Source organism: Trachurus trachurus (assembly GCF_905171665.1).
Source record: "Trachurus trachurus genome assembly, chromosome: 12".
Classification (NCBI taxonomy): Eukaryota; Metazoa; Chordata; class Actinopteri; order Carangiformes; family Carangidae; genus Trachurus; species Trachurus trachurus.
This window is the reverse complement of record NC_139908.1, coordinates 20,371,403-20,390,095: the sequence shown is the minus strand read 5'-3', so window position 1 is coordinate 20,390,095 and position 18,693 is coordinate 20,371,403. Positions and strand designations below refer to the sequence as shown.

Below are 18,693 nucleotides of genomic sequence, written 5' to 3'. Positions count from 1 at the left end.
GGCTAAATCTTCTGCTGTTTACACATAGCCCAACCAGCGTATCCAACCATAGCTTCTATCAGCATTCCTTCCCCACTCTAATGTGTATCGTGCCTAATCTGTGTGTGTGTGTGTTTGCATGCTCGTGTCTGTGTTGTGAGCGTTGGTGTGAGTTCAGCCATACACATGTATCTGGGGGATCCTGTGCGCTCATGTAAATTTGTTCATGTGTCTTTATATGTTTGTGTTTGTTTTTATATGTACTAGCATGTTCAGACTCACGTCAACCTGTTGCGTTGCTGTTTGTGTTTACAAAGCTGAACTGGAACTAGTGTGTGTGTGTGTGTGTGTGTGTACAATACATGTGCGTGCATGTGTGTGTGGAGGAGTGTGCAGAGTAAACAGCTCACAGATAAACATTTCCAAAGAGATGGATGTGTTGCTGCGTTGCCAAGTGGCTAAACAGGGAGCAGCGAGAGTAGCACTTAATATCCCCTAGTAGAGGAGCTGGGTGGGTGGGGGGGATGGAGGGGGCAGCGATGAGGGAGAGGGGGAGGGAGGAGGGAGGGCGTGGGGGTAGTTGGGAGGACGAGATGTATTTTGGAGAGGCCGTTGCTATCGTTGCCAAAAAACACTGTCAGATCATTCACACTGCAAGACCAAGCTTGTGTGTTGTCGCACCGGTGGTGAAGTGATGTATATGCACTTGTTGCTGTGTGTGCGTGCGCGCGGGTTTGTGCGTGTTCACAAGTTTCCTATCTATCTGTAGAGCTGATATATTGTAAACCAAGATGTTTAGAGCTGTAAAGAAAACAAATGGGCGTCTGCAGTGTGCATCAAAAATGTATCTGCAATTGTGCAAATGGGTTTATGCCAGACTTGGACGCACGCAAACACATACACATGCACACACACATTTCCATCACTTACACCCAAATATTTACCTTGCCATAATCATGTCCCATTGACTGAGTGTAAATACGCTCTCCTCAGTAAAGCAGAGATATAATATGATAATGACGATAATACGACAAGATTCCACCCAAATGGATTGACCACAAAATGGCCTGTTTTGAGAGTAATGAACACTAATGTTTTTACTCTGGGGGAATGCCCTCATTTCATGCACAAGTGTTCACTATATACAACATAATGTGAAGCATGAATAGTCTGTCAATGACTGGAGGGCACACAGACAGAGGGTGACCCTGTGTTTTAGCAGGAATCTGCTTGAGGTGCAGCACACCTGGATTTTCCTGACCTCTTTGTATGTGAAAATGCATTATGCAAACTTCTGTTCACTCCTTAAACAAGAGTTCAGTAGATTCACAGTGGAATCCACAGAAGCTGCAGCTTTAGACACTAAACAACTTCTATTAGAGAAAGGAAAACAAACTCCAATAAAGCCCTTGTGTACACTTTGTTAAATCTGCCTCATCTACTCATAGCAAATAATATCTATAAGCTGCATTTCAACAGTATATCTGCAGGCAGAGATCAGCCACTATGAGTTCGTATGGAGTTCATATGAATAATTGTTCATATAATGTGTATATTAAAGCTCTTCATACTATATATCTACATATTACATGCAGTGTATACTTGGGAGTGTTTCTTCCTTGACACACAGTGTGCTTTTGCAGAAAGACCACACACTGTTGAGGCTACTAAATTATATTTTATTTATGACACAGATGCAGTGAAAAACACAGACAGACAGCAGAACGTGCTAACAATGTGTTATTTGAAAATATTCTGGTGCAGGGTCAAGCTTAGAAATTCTCTCTCTCTCTTTCTGTCTCTCACACACACACACACACACACACACACACACACACACACACACACACACACACACACACACACACACACACACACACACACACACACATGCTCAAAGCTTAATGTTACAATACACACACAAGCACACTCACGCGCACACACACACTCCAAGAGCTTCTACAGAAATCCAGACAATGAAATGTGAACATTCCTCAGGGATTGCATAAGGAACTGTGAGGAAGAGAAGTGACCCTTTACTTTTCACACATCCCCCCCACCCCCCTCTCTTCTGGTCTCCTCCAAGTCATTCTCTCCTCTCCTCTCCTCTCCTCTCCTCTCCTCTCCTCTCCTCTCCTCTCCTCCCCTCCTCTCCTCTCCTCTCCTCTCCTCTCCTCTCCTCTCCTCTCCTCTCCTCTCCTCTCCTCTCCTCTCCTCTCCTCTCACATGCCTTGTTTAATTATTCCACCTCTCCTTCTACTTAACCTCCAATAACTTTTTAAATGGGATCAATAAAGTCATCTCATCCAATGTCCTGCCATTACACATTTACATAGTAGGTCATTGCAGGTGCCCAATAAGTCTGGAAAAAATTGACATTGAACATAATGCTTGCTGTCATCAACTATATTTTGTCTCGTACAATAGTTACAGTACATGCTGTGGATTAAAACGCCGTACATGTGTAGGTCAGAGGTGGAAAGGACAGCTGAAAAGTGGTCAGAGGAAGAGAAGAAGAATAAAAGATAAAGAGAAGAGCAGGAAAAATAGGGAGAAGTGGAGAGGCTGAGAAAAAGACAGAAACAGATATGCCAAAAAGAGAGAGAGAGACAGTTAAAGAAAGGAAAACCAGAGAGCGGGAGACATGGAGAGAATTGGCGTCGGTGGTCAGATCTAATCCAGTGAGCATGTCTGTTGTCCTGGAAAGGAAACCCAATTATATGGCACTTCCACTGGCCCGATGGCACTCTGTGTATATGTGTGTGTGAGTGAGTGTGTGTGTGTGTGTGTGTGTGCGCGCTGAGAAGGTTGGTCTCATTAGGTTGACTGACAGCTCCCATTTTTCCGTCGCGCTCCCATTTGAGAACACACACACACACACATGAACACACACACACATTCATGAACACACACACACATTCATGTACAGAACACACCAGGTCCAGGAGTAATTTCTCAGACAGTATTTCTCTCTTTGAAGCCCCAATCGCCATAGCAGCAATTACAGTAAAAGGAAGTTAACCCCCACCTCCTGGGCAAAAAAAAAAGTACATATATCCTGGCCTAGACCTTGCACCCTTAAAAAGGCATGTGATAGTTTCAATAACACAGCGGTGGAGGCGTCTCTACATTAACTCTGGTTTATGCTGTCATGCCGGTGTGTCAAAAATGTCAAATGAGAACATATTGTGAAGCACAAATCTGAAATCAGAATTCCTCCCTTACTTCCTTCTAAAGTGTTTTCTCTGCTTAAAGTTATTGCATCCTTAAACTGAGGCTTGCAGCATTTTTCTGCAGGTTTCAATTTAAAGTGAAAGTTGTCAGAAACGGCTCTAACCAAGGCTGACCTGTGGAAGGCCCTGAGTTCCTGTACTGTATGTGGATGTATACAGTTAATGCATTTTGGCCAAGTTTTCCACCTGCTTATGTGCAAGCAGCAGAGCTGAGGTACACAATATGAACAAAAGTATTGGACCACCACACCTTAAAGTTTTATCACTGCCAGGTGTACAGAAACAAGCACCAAAATCAAGCACCAGTCTGCCTTAAACAGTTGTGAAAGGCTGGGTCGTTCCAATGAGCTCACCAAATTCGATCTGCAGCGTAAAGCCAGCTCGATTCTAAATGACTGCTCACATCCTTTGCATGGTGAGTTCCAGCTCCTTCGTTCTGGCTGCCGTTTTGTGGTCCCTAAGGGTAGGACAAAACGGTACAGAAGTAGCTTTGTACCCACAAATAGTGAGGCCACAAGGTGATGTTGTTCATATTAAACTTTAGGTGGATCCAGGGAGATGGTAAAGCACTTTTCTATGATTTTTTTTACATACAGTATATACCGTATATTGGGATGATTGTATTGTTTTTCTCTGTCATGGTGTCTGTTGCGTGGCTGTTATTTTATAAGAGCTGAGTTCCCGTCTGCACAACAAATTTAACCTTGAAACCTTGGGTTTCCATGGCCAACCAGCTCCATGCAAGCCTTACATCACCAAGCACTAAGCTGAGTGTCGGATGGAGTGGTAAAACACGTCGTCACTGGTCTCTGAAGCAGTGGAGACGTGTTCAGTGGATTGACAAATAATGCTTCTCTATCTTGCAGTGTGATGGACGAGTCCTGGGTTGGTGAATTCCAGGAAAGCGTTACCTGCCTGACTGCAATGAAGGGTTGGGGTATATTCTTTGGGGTTGGTTTTCCAGGAGTTCACCCAATGGCCAGGGAAAAAACAAGACATTTGGGACAATTCTGTGATTCCAACTTTGTGGGAACAGTGTTTGTGGAGGCCCTTTCCTCTTCCAGCATGACTGAGCCCCAGTGTATAATTCAGAGTCCATAAAGGCATGGTTGGATGAGTTTGGTGTAGAAGAACTTGATTGGTCCACACAGAGCCCTGACCTCCACCCCATCTTGAGATGAAGTGGAACAGAGATTTCAGGAAGCCAGGCCACCAGTGACCTCCTGAATACTCCTCTGGATAAATGAACAAAAACTCCCACAGACACTCCCAAAATTGTTATTATTTCATGTTATTACACCTACAGGAGCTTTTATGACTCCCCAATTTAACTGTCGGCAATGGTCCAATACTTTTGTCCATATGTAACTTTGCTAAAGGGCACATCCTCATCCAGTAAGGCGGTATCTAGGTGGAGCTCCTGAACTTTTTAACTTGTGGACACATTGCTTTTCCATCCACCAGGACTCTATCTGAGCTGTCACGCTGCCAATTCTTCACATGGAGAATTTAGACCCTGGCTGTGAGGTTTAAAGGAAATTAGGTGTTTCCTTAGCTGTCTGTTTGAAATTATAAAACCTCTGTCTTAACTTTGATGTACAGATTGTCTCTGGATCAATGGATTTGAGATCTGGGATTTTTTCCAGCAACTATTTCTTTAAAGCATTAAAAGTTATGCTGGGTTCAAGTTCTGGATTGAAAGTCAAGACATTCAGGGCTTTGAAGCGGCTGTTTTTCTTTGATGTTTTTGTCAGAAAAATCAAACAAATGACAAACAGCTATACTCTTCAGGATGCCAGCTCTGACAAAAGAAAGCTGGAGAAAACTATTAATTGAATTAAAGAAAATGAATTCCAATGAAAACAGCTTGGTGCTTCTGCTGGGCAAATTGTGGGGCTGCCCAATCATTCTTCAGAAAGCCTCAAACTGAATCATCAGTCTTTCACTCAAATCACCACAGGGACTTTTTTTTTAATGTCCCTTAAGAGTTTCAGCACGATTTCAGCCCAGTTTCTCCAATGATAAAAACTAAAGCTGACAGAAGTTGATGAAGTGAACCTGCTGCTCACCAGCTCAAACCTCTGTTCTCCAAAGATAACACTGTCAGACAGTATGGGTGGATTCTTATTTTACAAATTTCAATGCAACACAATCAGCAGCATGCCAATAAATGCATTTATTTTTTTGTTATTCAACTTCAAAGTTTTATTTCTGTGTTCATATTTGTGTGGGAGGACGGGGGGAAAAATCAGCCTTGTTTGTCAAATCCTAACAAGCTTTGGTGAGTTTCCATGTTTCATTCTATCAGTACTTTATTAGCCATGAGACACGAGCTCCCAGGATGAGGTCAATACCGTGTGTGTGTGTGCATGTGTGTAAGTGTGTGTGGCCTGACATCTCTGAGAAGATAGGAGTGTGTGTGTTTGACAGGCCAAGGATTGACATGGTGATATAGAAATCAATAGAGGCAGAGGAGGAGGGCAGTGGCCCCATTCATCTTCATTCACCCTTACACAGTAAATTCTCTAAAGCACAGCAAGTAGAGAACGCAGAAATATCCCAACTGCACTCTGACAAACACACACGCAAACACACATACACACTAGATAAGAGAGTTCCCTCTCTAATGAGTGATCTACATGTATTTGTATAATAGTGTTTAACAGAGAAAAGCTGCCTCTCTGTTGGTGTTGCTTTCTGCCTCGGGACTTCCCTTTTATATTTTCCTTTACTGCCCCTTCCCCACATGTTCTCTAACTTCTGTCATGACGACAAGAATGAGAGCAAAAAATCGTTTCATGATTTTATTTTACTTTTCCTGATTTTTAGATTCTGTCAAAAATATGTTTAAAAAAACAACACAAAAAGCCAACACATGTGTAAAGTCTGTAAGCTCATAATGGGTCTGCTGTGTTTGTGTGGTTATGTAAAGGTAACGGACACAATTAGACTTTAATGTATTTTGACAGCTGAGCTAAATGATGATGACTTTCATGTGTGACAGCAGGGAATCAGCTGTGTGTGTATGTGTGTGCGCGCATGCCTGTGTTTGAGTGTGTGTGTTTGTGTGTTAGAAAGATGGGGTTTGATAAATGGTCTGTCTTTGGCAGTGTCCTTTAGATGGGATGTTTTCCCCCGAACAAGGTCTAAACATTTATCATGTGCACCCATAGATACAAATGGATGGCTTGAGGGATGGATGGGTAGATAGTTGGCTTAATGCATGGATGGAGGGATAGTTGGAGGGATGAGTGGGTGATGGTACACAACCCCGTGGATTGCTGAGAGAGGAGAAAAATGAGGTTGGGAGGTGAAAATGCAACAAGGAGGGGGAGGACTGGTAGAGGAGGTGAAGAGGGTGAGAAAAGAGGAGAAAGGGGGGAAAGAGGTGAAAATGAGGGAGGAGCTGTTTGGATTTCTCAACATTCAGTGTCAGAATGAGTTAGAAAACCGTTCAACCAGTGTCAATCTCTGCTTTTTCCTTTGCCATGATAATAATAATGTCAATCCCCAAAACAGAGAGCACAGAAACAGGCAAAAAAAGAGCACGCACTGACATACACTATCACACACATACAGTATACTGTAGACTATATCTGTGTTAATCTACTTACCAACACACACACACATACATACACACAGCTCTTGGCTCACTATTGATTCATCTAAGTGCTCGCAGGAGGAGAGTGACTTTTGGCAAACACACAAAGACCATTATTACACGGATGAGTTGATGTAGAGGGAGAGAGACGGTGTGTTGGTGGTAGAAGAGAACGATGGCGAAGTGGGAACAATGGTGGAGATGAACGGAGGAGGAGAGAGGAGGGCAGCGAAGGAGGGAAGCAAAAAAAAATAGAGAGAAACCGATAGAGGGAGAGGAAGGCGACAAAGAGAGCGAGGTGAAAGGGAGGATAAGGGAGATGGATGGGAGAAGGAGGATGCGGTGTGTCAGGCCGAAGGACAAAGGAGGAAAAATGTGGGACAAATAAACGAATGAAAGGCTGTGTTGGTCAAGCGGACACAGATTAAAGGAAGAAGAATTTTAAGTCCACCTCTATTCTCTGCTCCGGCTGCTTCATTTATTCGCTCCGTCTGTGTGTCAGACTGTTTGTGTCCCTTACGTAACATTTCATTTTCATTTCTTTTCAAGAGAATATGGAGGTGTGATGGTGTGCTATTATATGCAGATATATCCTGTCTTAGGAACACCTGTACGCCTGCTTATTTATGCAATTATCCAATCAGCCAATCACATGGCAGGAGGAGCTCCAGCTATTGTTTACATCAAACATCAAAGCAGGGGAGGGAAATGGGATTCAGTGACTTGTTGGTGCTAGACAGGCTGCACTCCTGGGATTCTCACGCAACGGTCTCCAGAGTTTTTTTTTTTACTCAGGAATCGGTGAGAAGAGCAAAAAAAGATTCTGGGGAACAGAACTCCTTCGGATGGGAACACCTTGTTGATGTGACAGGCCAGAGGGGGAGTGGGCAAACCGGTTATGGCTCAGGTAACACGGACAAACCAGATGCTGATGTTAGATTTTGGCATCAGTTTGGCTGCAAATGGTGCTCAGCAAAAGTAATTACTACTTCCATTATGATAATACACCCTGTCACAAAGCTAAAGTCGTTTCACACTGGGTTTCGTGAACATGGAATGAGTTCAGCGGAGTTGAATGGCCTCCACAGTCACCACATGTGAATCCGGTAGAAAATCTTGCGTGACGGGATGTGCAGCTCCAGTGTTGTCCTTCGTTTATAAGTCCCTTTTTATGAGAAAAGTCAAATGTAGCAAATGTAATGCAGTAGAACAGGCTATTGGCAGCATGAATGTGCAGCTGACAAATCCGCAGAAATGATGTTATGCAATCATGTCAACATGGACCAGAATCCCAGAGGAAACAGAGGCCAGACCCAGGATTGGTTTGGTCTCTCTCTATAAAGTGTACAATGTTCTCAAGTAATTTTCAGTCTGCAAAATCCTTCAAGATAATTTCTGTGTATTTCCAACACAAATCAAACTTGTTTCAGTAACCATCCAGAGATTTGGGCTATTATCTTAAAAATAAGAAAGAACATGTTGATCACTATAAGCAGCGATTTAGCCCAATGACATCGAAAACAATGGATATGAACTCCCTGAACTCTCTCAGCAAGACTTGACGTGATGGAAGTTTTGTATATAGTGCTGTTTGCCCATGTGTTGAATGTCTGTTAGTATAATTCTGATAATCTGTGACTGCGTGTGTTCTTGCTTTCACATGTACGCTGATGCTCGGGAGTGCACGGGCACCGGGGGGAAAGCATTTCCATGTATATTAATCTTTGTAATTAGAAAGAACAAGAGCGTGTATTTATTTATGTGCATACCAGCATTTAAGAGCGTATGCGCATCTGTTCATTTCCGTCTGCGTGTGTGTGTCTTTGTGCGTGAAAGTGTCCTGCATGGAAATCTGCGTGTGTGTGTTTTCAGTCGACTGGAGTTCAGCATCATCCCCAAAGGGCAATTACAGCACAGCAGATGCAGTTTCATACCACAAAGAGAATATTGAGCAATCTGAAATTGTTCTTATCACAGTTACTGGACCATTGCTCTAATTGCTATGAGAGTTTGAGTTCATATCTCAGTGAAGGGAGAGCGAGGGCCGGCGATGGAAACAGTGCGATGCTATAGGCCATGGGAAACGGAACAATTCACCGAACGTCTGCACGCACAGAGGTGTGTCGCTTCTTCTTGTCTCTGTGATGATTACATCTCTATTAAAGATCAGATTACAGATATAATGTCAAATGGAAAGTGCCATCCAGGAATTTCTTGAGAGGAACAAAAACAACAACAATAAAAATCTGATTTGACAAGTTCTCCCTATTGAAATGAAAGAGATTTTGACTCACTATCTCACAATTTGGACTCTATACTATGAAGATGATGATTTTCTTTAGAGCGAACAATGATGGATTCCATTCCATGGATCAAATGACCCTTTTTGATCGTTCGTGTCGGTGCAAAGCGCTGAACCCGAGGCACGTACTGTAGAGTTGCACCATTTGATCTGTCTTCTGATGCCTCTAGCAGCCAGGATGTGTCCATCTAGGGAGCGCCGCGCGCGTGTGTGGAATTGCCACTTTTCCAGAGCGCCGATGCGCATAAGAAATAAGACTGACACACTGTATAAGTGTTGATGTACAGTGTGTCAACAAGCAATGATGCGAGCATCATACAAGCTGCCCGCGCGCGTTGCCCTTTGGAGGAAATGTCCTGTAACTGAGCTCATTGCAACTCAGCTGCTGTTTCTGTCTCCAGCCTCAGGACACCAGAGCACGCATCGCTACAATAAGAGCCAATTCAATAACATTACATCACTGCACATCCTAAAGCAATATATCATTTTTAAAAGACCATATGCTACTGTATGTTCTTACAAATATAAAATGCTGTGTCTATTTTTAGATCGCTGCTTGTTATCCTACATCATAAAATCTTATTGTATGCTTTTATGGCCATGACGATGAAATATCTTTTTTTCTTCTTCAATATTTCTCCTGCAGCAAGACCAACACATGATAGAAACATCATATTGTTGGTTCTTGATGTACTAGACAAAAACATGAGAATAATACTGTAAAAACGTCTTCTCAACTTAAAAGCAGTGATCATTTTGGCAAACGGTTTAGACTGACTTGTTTCTTTTGATGAAAGTGTATAGTGTATAGTGAGACTATAACAGTCATTTAGATAGAGTGTTGTACTGCACAGATTTCCATTGTAATAATCAGTCTGAGCAGAAACATGACTGACATCAATCCACCTCCTGTTGCTGTTTGTGTACCTTAAGCCTGATCAGCCTGATGACTGCAGACGGCTAGTGAGCTAGCGCTTCAGCGACCAGACTGCACGTTGGGGACAGGCTGAACAAAGCCGAATCAGCAGCGCGCTGACTCTCTCATGGCTTCACCTCTCATAAGCAGAGATGATAAACACAAACACAGAGCTCAGATCAGTGTACAGAGTCTTCTCACAGTCTATCCCTATATTACTGATAGGAAGTCAGCTATAGTCTCCCTGAGTCAGACAGCCGCGGTGACTTGAAGTCAACTTTATGCTATATGAGTTTTTTGGAGGAGTTCCGGTGCCAACAAGCTAAATTCACTCGCCTATCATCTTTTACTGGAAATGTCATTGTTCATTGTCGACAATTTGCACAAAATTCAAATTAAGCAGATCGATTCCAGTCCACATTACATCTGCATTCCCTGCTTCCTGCCATCTCTCCTCTCTATCATGACTCCTTCTGTTGCCAGTTTGCAAATCAGTTACCTATGTTGAGGATCTTTCTGTCTGTTCTGTCTCCCTATCGAAGTTACTCATGTGTAAAACCATCCAGAATTTACACTGTGCTCCTCTGTTGGTCTCAAATCCAAAGCCTCCCCCTATTTCTCTACTTTATCCACTATTTTATGGCTTTAACATATTCCAGAAGTTGTTTTTTTGTCTCTCCTCTTCGTTCCTTTCTTCCCATGAACCATTCATCTATCTCCCTTTAACTTGAAACACCTTGTAACTGATAGCTTATAAAACTTCGCTTTCAAAGTAGCCTCTAGCGCTCCCTGTTTCTTCTTGTCTCTCACGCTCTCATCCATTTATCTATTTGAGGCTGACGTTTCTTCATACCTTTAATCACGCTCCCCTCCACATGCCAATTTCTCTTTTTTCCACTCTCTCTCCATAACTCCCACACATCATTCTTCTTTCATTTTTCTGTGGCCTCACTCTGTAGCCTTCATCCCATTGCATATTTTTCTATTGCAATAAGTTCTTAGTTTCCTTTCTTCACCCGCCGCATTCTTTGTCACTCATCCGAATGAGTCTACATTTCAATCACCTTTGTCAGTCTCTGACTTTAATCAAAATGTATCGAGGAATGCCTACCTCGCACACTGTGCCCGTCTCTTTACTGTATCCACCAGAGCCTGTTAGTCATTAATGCTTTTCTTCTTCTCTGGTGCGCTCCATTCATCTCCACTTCAAAACTCTCCCTCATTTTCCTCTTTTCCGTATGAATCTCCGTCACTGCAAGTATCTGAACCAGTCATCCCTTCATTCCTCCGGAGGATGGATGGTTTCCTCTAAAGATCAGTCTGATCACACCAGCGCTTTCATTCCTGACTCAAAACACATTTCAAAATGTTACATGTGAAAGCCATTCTCACCCAGCTCTGCTATTTCACCACATTAAAGCAAGAGTTCCTCAGCAACACCGAGCCCTTCAATTAGTATTCAACCTCTGAGGCTATAATTAATGAAGTATATATGGGGCCAGTAAACAGTTTATCTTATTTTGGCAACCTCATTAACTCCACTGAATGATTTATGTCAACACTTGATAGTTTTAAATCCAAACTTATTCTACAACTTTTTGCCTATAGTCCAATCTCAGCAAACCATTACAAACTACTAGACGGAAAAAAAAAAAAAAAACCTCTCATAGGACTGATAGGAGTGTCTGAAACGGCACCCCTATGGTGGCAGGCATACCGGATCCCTGTTGACATGGAAACAATAATAAACACGGCAACTGTATCAAGAGCAGCCTACTTAACCTCATTGCTATGGCTACTATAATAACGGTCTAGGCTTGGTTAGTTTTTTTGTTGTCATGGTTACAATGATAACAACTGGGATAACTTTGTCACGGACAATAGAAACAACAACAAACTGCCACTTCCACATGGGAATCAATCACCCCTGTCCTGTGCTATAATAGCCTACTGTATTTTGTTCACCCCCCCCCCCATCCACCACAACTTAACATAATGAGTAGCTGTACTCTAAAAGCTGCACTTTTCCCTTTGCTCCTGCCCTAATTGCTAGTGCTGCGAGATGTCATCTACCAACAAAACTGCGGGCCATAATATCATAACCAAGCAGAAACCTCAGAGGCTCAGAAATATCAAACCAGCCGTCCCACTCATGACCACTTGAAGCTAAGCCCGAAATGTGACCTTGTAGACTCCCATACATTTTACTAAGGGTTGTGGCAAGCATCTTCACCCACCTAATTCTCAGCACCACACATGTTGTAGTGCATTTTGCCTATTTTTGGGTCAGCCTGGGTCGGGCAATGCCAAGATAACGACGGCAAAGCAGCCCACTGAGCTTCAAAACCACTCAGATAGGAAATAGGCTGTCAAATTAAGATGCCTAATACATATACAGTGATATATCAATAACTGAAATAATAGTTTTTGCACTGGTTGTCACTTAGCTCTATTTCAGACTGACTGTTTCAAGAACTCGTGGCATGACTAATTGAGCTAATTAAGCAGAAACTATTTCTATACAAAGATCAGTAATGTATTTGTTGACCAGACTGCACACCATCGTTGCCTCCCAACATCTAATAAAAAGGGCAGAAATGCAACCATAAAGGTTCACAGGTGATGAGTGCAGAATTCCCCCGTCTGAAAGTCACACTTAGTGCTGCAAAAGTTAAAACCACAGCCATGACATTCATCAAAGGCAACTACAAAAACGGAAAACCCTGCAGTTTTCAGCTGTCATCGTCCGTATTTATGTAATTTCCAAATTATGTGTTCTTACCCAATCCAAATATTGACTTAAGGTTTCCCGCCCTTCACGTTATGCTTTAGCTCACATATTGATTGATTAGTGGTGAGTGGGAGACGGAAAACCAAGAGTGTGTGTCGGGTTTAATCAGCAGTTCAAACCACAGAGATCTGAAGCAGTGTCAGAACTTTCTTCAGTCTAACTTCTGTGAGCGTATCTCTGTGCATGTGTGTGTGTTTGTGTGTGTGTCAGAGAAACATGGGTAGAGATGAGCAGAGAGATAGAGAGCAGCAGTGTCTTTACATGCGTTACTTGTGAAGTTTGGTGCAGAGATGTATCTCGTAGCTAGGTAACGGGACAATGCTTATTCATTTGATTTCTTTCTTTAAAAAAAATACAATTTAATCTTTAAAGATATTAAAATAAAATCCTAAATCAAAACGCCCATCATAACCTCCAAGAGGCTAAAAATAAGGTTGCTTCATTTCCTAATTTTGTTTGGTAGTCAGCAATATAATACTGAGCAAATCTTCATATTTCAGAAGCAGGATCCAGCTAATCCTCAAACCTCATAAATCACTTGATACATTGGATCAGTGATTTTAATAGCTGTAATTCATTTCCTGTTGATCAATCACAAACAGAAAGCCCTTGGTTCAAGGCTGTGAAGGCCCTGAAAGCAGCATAATGAAGGGGGAGGACTAAAATCAAGGATGTCTTGGGCATTGCTTCTCTCGTGTGTTTATATCCTTAGTTCAACTTGTATGAACCACATAGAACAAAGCCAAGTGGGGACAAATAACCACACTGAGGTGCATGGAAACTGATAATTTACAAGTAATTCACATAGCCTATATCCTACTAAATAAATGACACCAAACTAGCAAGCACGTAAACTTCACAAACTTTTAAACTAAAGGAAGTGAACTGCTGTGGTAGTTACAGAAAAAGACAAAGAGACAGAACAGAAGGAAAAGACTAAAATATTGATGAAGCTCAGTAGTAGCAGAGGAGTAAGGGCTCATTGAAGGATACACACAGGGATGGTGAGACAGAAAAAAAAAAAAGATTGTTCATAATTCATATACGTGTCTCCATATGAAGGTCCGTAACCCAAGTCCTTGGAACAACACCTTTTGAGAACCAATGACGTGCATTATAATAGCGCTGCAACGTTAGACCTGAGCAGACACGGCTTTCATCCCAGGAATTCCATAGTGGACACATGTGCTTTTACTATATGAAGCCCTCAGGGAGCTGAACCCAGAAGAAACAGTCAGATACAGAAACATAAGCAGCTGTGTGATTATGTCTGTCTGACCACGGATCAAACTCTGAAGGCTACAGACTGGACCAAAGGCATCTCTCTCTGAGTGATGAATTTGTCTTATACCCCTGTTTAATTTACTTACTACTGACCGTATACTGTAGGAAAACATGAGTGGGACTTATTTCTGTAGTTGGCTACAAAAATATACGATAACCTAACGGTGCATTTCCTTCAGAGAAATATTTCTGCAATGAGGTGAGCTTCAGTCGGAAGGTCATTCTTTTTCTTTGGAACAGCACTTCCAGAAAAGACTTATAGTAACAACCACAGTCGCAAATGCCAAATACAGATTCATAACCTCACAGGTGTTTTCCAGTGTTGACTCACTGCTTTTGGTAATGGAGATATATGTGAACAAACACTCTCAACCATTTATAATCTCCTTTACTTCTGGCCCATGGCAGAGTCATTACATTACTCAAGATTCTCTCTGGACCAGCTTGTGAAACTTGACATACGGTTTTTATCCAATGGATTAAACCTTTTTTTCCAAACTGGATTCTTGCGGTATCCTGACTGCTTCTCAATGACATAATGATGTGAATATCACACGCACACAGACACACATGAACACGCACGGAACTATACTCACATGCTGCCACTGTTCTCGGATGAGTGGCCGGTACCGTAGGAAGTACTTCAAGGGGAAGTTGTCGATGTCGGGCCAGGTGGCGGGGCTCTGCCAGGATACCTCCAACCTCCGAGGGTTGAGATGGACCGGGGTCGCCGTCACGCGCTCTGGGGGGTCTGGTTTGACTGTGGGGTGGACAAAAACATCAGATCAGAAAGGTCAGTTTTGTTTGTCATGGGCGAGAAAAACAACTTTAACTTCCGTGGCTCTGGTTGGAGATTTCCAGAATCATAGAAAATAACTATGTCATAAATGTCACCTTGAGTTATGGCACAAATTACAGCGGGAGAAAAAAGGTCTTGAGCTGTACCTTTCCTAGCAACTTATTGCTGGCAACGTTTGGATTTTTGTAACAAACCTGGAGGCTGCATCTGCAGATGGATAGTTCACTTGTCTGGTCTTAGCAATTGAACAATTGGATGCACCCGCAAAGGTCAGCACAGTCTGGCTCAACAGAGTTCAGCTAATTTAAACCTTTGCCTCACCCCATCACAACACACCACCTACACAATAACAGACTGGGATCATTTTTCCACAGTAATTGAAAGGCATCTTTGGGCTCGGGGCTTCAGATATTTGACACATGCGTCGTAAAAAAGGAGGCAAAGATTTAGAAACGCAGGGTAAGATCCAGACAAATGAAACGACAGGAAGCGAAGGTCCAGAGAAAGAGAGGAGATGGAGATAAGTCATCAGTCCTTGATAAAAAGAAAGTATAAATGTGAATTCTGAATAGATGTCCACTGAGAAAGAGACAGACAGAGAAATGGAGAGAATTCAATTGAGCTCTTCTCAGATGTTATTGAGCGGCCAGGTCTTTGTTAGATCACTCCCACTGCTGCTTTAGCTACATGACACCCTTTCTCAACCACACACGCACACACACAAAGTTACAATACAAAGTGGGTAGCAGCAGATATACAGTCTGAATGTCTGATCACAGACAGCGGCAAAGAATGAGGGTAATTCAGGTAAAGAGCATAGCATCGCACAGGTGGAAAAGCATGTAAACAGAGGGGACAGAGACGGATGCAGACAGAAGAGACAGACAGACATCTCTCATGCTGATACGACCTTCACAGAATGAATGATTAAAAATATGAACGATGGCTGGAGACGATAAGAGACAGATAAAAGCAGTCAGGCAGCTTTCTCCCTTGAGAAAGGGATGAGAATCTCTTTGTGACCTTCTTCAAGTAAATGTGTGAAGAAAAGATGGAATGGGGGGGAGGAAGGCGAGACAGAGAGGGAGGACAAGAAAGACAAGAAAGACAAGTGCATACAGGCAGAGTGAAACCAAAGTGAAGTCATTAGAGACCGGAGAGCAGGAATTCTTTGTCCACGGCAGCTTTGTCCAACCAGCACGGAACAAAACGGACAGAAATCTGTATGGGTGCATGGTCCCGAAGGCTTTTAAAGTATTCATCTGACTTGAAACATGGAGCATTAGCTTTGTGTTAAATGAGTAATGAACACATCCTTCCTTTCGACGACCTCAGGGACGGCACCTGGAATATGACCAGACACTGCTAATAGCACTACAGTCTATGAAAAAAAACGACTTCCTCGGCTCTTGCATGGAGAGTTTGAATTCCTCTGAGACAATAGGAGTCTGTGTGATGTGAAGTTGTGAGCAACAGATTCAGAGTTGAAAGACTCTCAAAGTGTGAAATGAAATGTGAAGCAATGTTGCAGGTAGGTAGACATTAGCTGTCGTACTCCACTACTGATAAATTAGCAGACAAACGTGGGGTTAAAGGATGTCGAAACACACGATGGGTAAAAATAGACAAAAGAAATAAATAAAAAATGAAATGTGATCATCAGGGTCTCATTTTAGAAGATCCCTTGTTGTGCCTGTCCGTGCTTGGCCTGGAAATGTCTGTCACGCCTCCCCCGGCTCTGTTCATTCAAATTTGTGTCCACATCACTGCTGCTCTTTCTTCGTCTCAGTGTCACATTGCAATAGTCGCCGCCACCGCCCATTCTTTCTCTCCATTGCTTAAACGGGTATAAGAAGTCTAATCTTTCAAACGGCGACTGGCAACGCCATTTTGTGCACCGTCTGCTGGGAGCGGAACGACAGAATACGCGGCTAATCTTCCTTACTAAAAAGATAAAAATGTAAAGTTGTTTAATGGCTGTCCTGCTGGCTGTGATTATGCAGCAAATAAGGTGTGAGAGATCTCCCAAGTGCTAAATCTGCATCTAGAACCCATTGTACCAGCGTGTCTGAGCTCGCACAGGTTTTTTTCTCGGAACATCTGATTGTACTGTTTCGAAACCATTAATATTTCTTTTTTACGTAATGCCTCCAGGTGTGACGGCATGATAAAGAAATGAAGGATATGGAAACCTCTTTTTACGGTACACCATCTTCCTTTTTAAAATAAATGGCCTTTTCAAATAGATCAAAAAATATGGAATATACTCAGGTGCTGGATGACAGCGTCTATCAGCGCCCTTGAACAAATGTAAAAAAAAAAAAATGGAGTGCTTCAATCTGCAGTGATATCTTACAAAAATATTTTTTAAAGCAAAATGGGATGAAATGGGTGAGAACAATTGTCTGCTCTTACAGAAATATTTGTTGTGGTAACCGAAAACCACTACATGTGTAATGTCTGTTGGGTTATACTGTAATGTTCTTTCTTTTGGAGGCGTACCCAGTCTCACCCAGTTACCCGAAAAGCCAATGGGACTTTTGCATTGGCTTTAAGATTATTGAATAAAATCGGGCCTGAGACAAACATCATTTTATAATACAGGTTTTATTCAGCAAAACAATCACAAATGTACATGACTGTTTTGATTTTTGAAGGTTAAAATACAGTCACTGGACGTAACGAACTACACCAGGATCACATGACTTCAGGACCACTACTTTGCACATCTAATCAAAAGCCAGTTTAAAAAAACCCACTGACTTGCAGTCAAGGGAACTGGGAAATGTAAATTTTCAGGTGTTAGTATTCAGATAGGACTTTGTTTCCCAAATGTTGGTAAATACCAGTTTCAGTATCCAAGTACTGTGTATGTGTGCAACACTAGACAGGTTTCCATCCAAATTTAGTGCAAATTCTCATTTTATCATTGCAAATTTCAAGCTCAGCTAAGCATCATAATGTTTTTCCTTTTCCTTTAAAAAAAAAAAAAAACATTTACCCCCAGGGCTTCTTAAGTTGAAATTTGAAAAACACATTAAAACAAGCTAGTGGCATAAAAACAACTGAAAGAAACAAAAAAAACAGCAACAACCTCATGCATTTCGACTGAGTTTGTGAAGATTTGCTTTTGGTGGATAGCCAACATTAGCATTAACAGCTGGGTGCTTGCCAGTGTTGCCAGGAGCCTTTGCCTTTGCTGCACTAACAATACCAGAGGTTTTGATAAATACACTCTTTCAGGTGTGCTACTCCTAAAAAGTGGCGAGGCATTGGGTGGGAGCTAGCTAGTTAGCATGCGAACGTCAGTTCGAAAAGAAGTGATTGAAATAAAAACAAACCAAGTGGGTTTGCATGGAATGAAGTTAGATGGAGAACTGTTCTCTTACTGTACAACTAATAAAAATAATATTAGCTATGAAACAATAGCAAACTGACAATTAACTCCTTTAACTGCTATCATCACACTCTTAGAGCAGTGTGTAAAAAGTTTTCTAAACTTAAAGGCCCCTAGTCGGTCCGATCAGACCCAAAGCAGACGTCCGCCGGACACTTCCGTGCAAAGCTCAATTTTTATGACTGTGCGGAAGTCTTCACATGGACTTGTTTTAAATGTGACACCGTACGCTCCACTATGAAACTTTAGTCCTCGCCGCACACAGTAGGCTACGTGCACAGTACGCCCGACTCTGTGGGAGCCTTAACTGTTTACACATGCTTTTTGTAATTTGTGTGCATACAATAATGTTTAGTGCACTTCAATTGGTCCATATAAGGCTACAGCATGC

At 42.2% G+C, this 18,693-nt stretch overlaps 1 protein-coding gene across 1 annotated transcript in view; it reads right to left on the bottom strand.

Annotated features, from left to right (window-relative positions):
* cntfr (ciliary neurotrophic factor receptor) overlaps positions 1-18,693 on the bottom strand; it is a 236,320-nt gene that overhangs the window by 13,785 nt on the left and 203,842 nt on the right. The window contains exon 7 of the mRNA XM_083983879.1: positions 14,703-14,866. Coding sequence (XP_083840005.1) covers positions 14,703-14,866 — 164 coding nt within the window. The remainder of the gene's footprint in view (positions 1-14,702; positions 14,867-18,693) is intronic.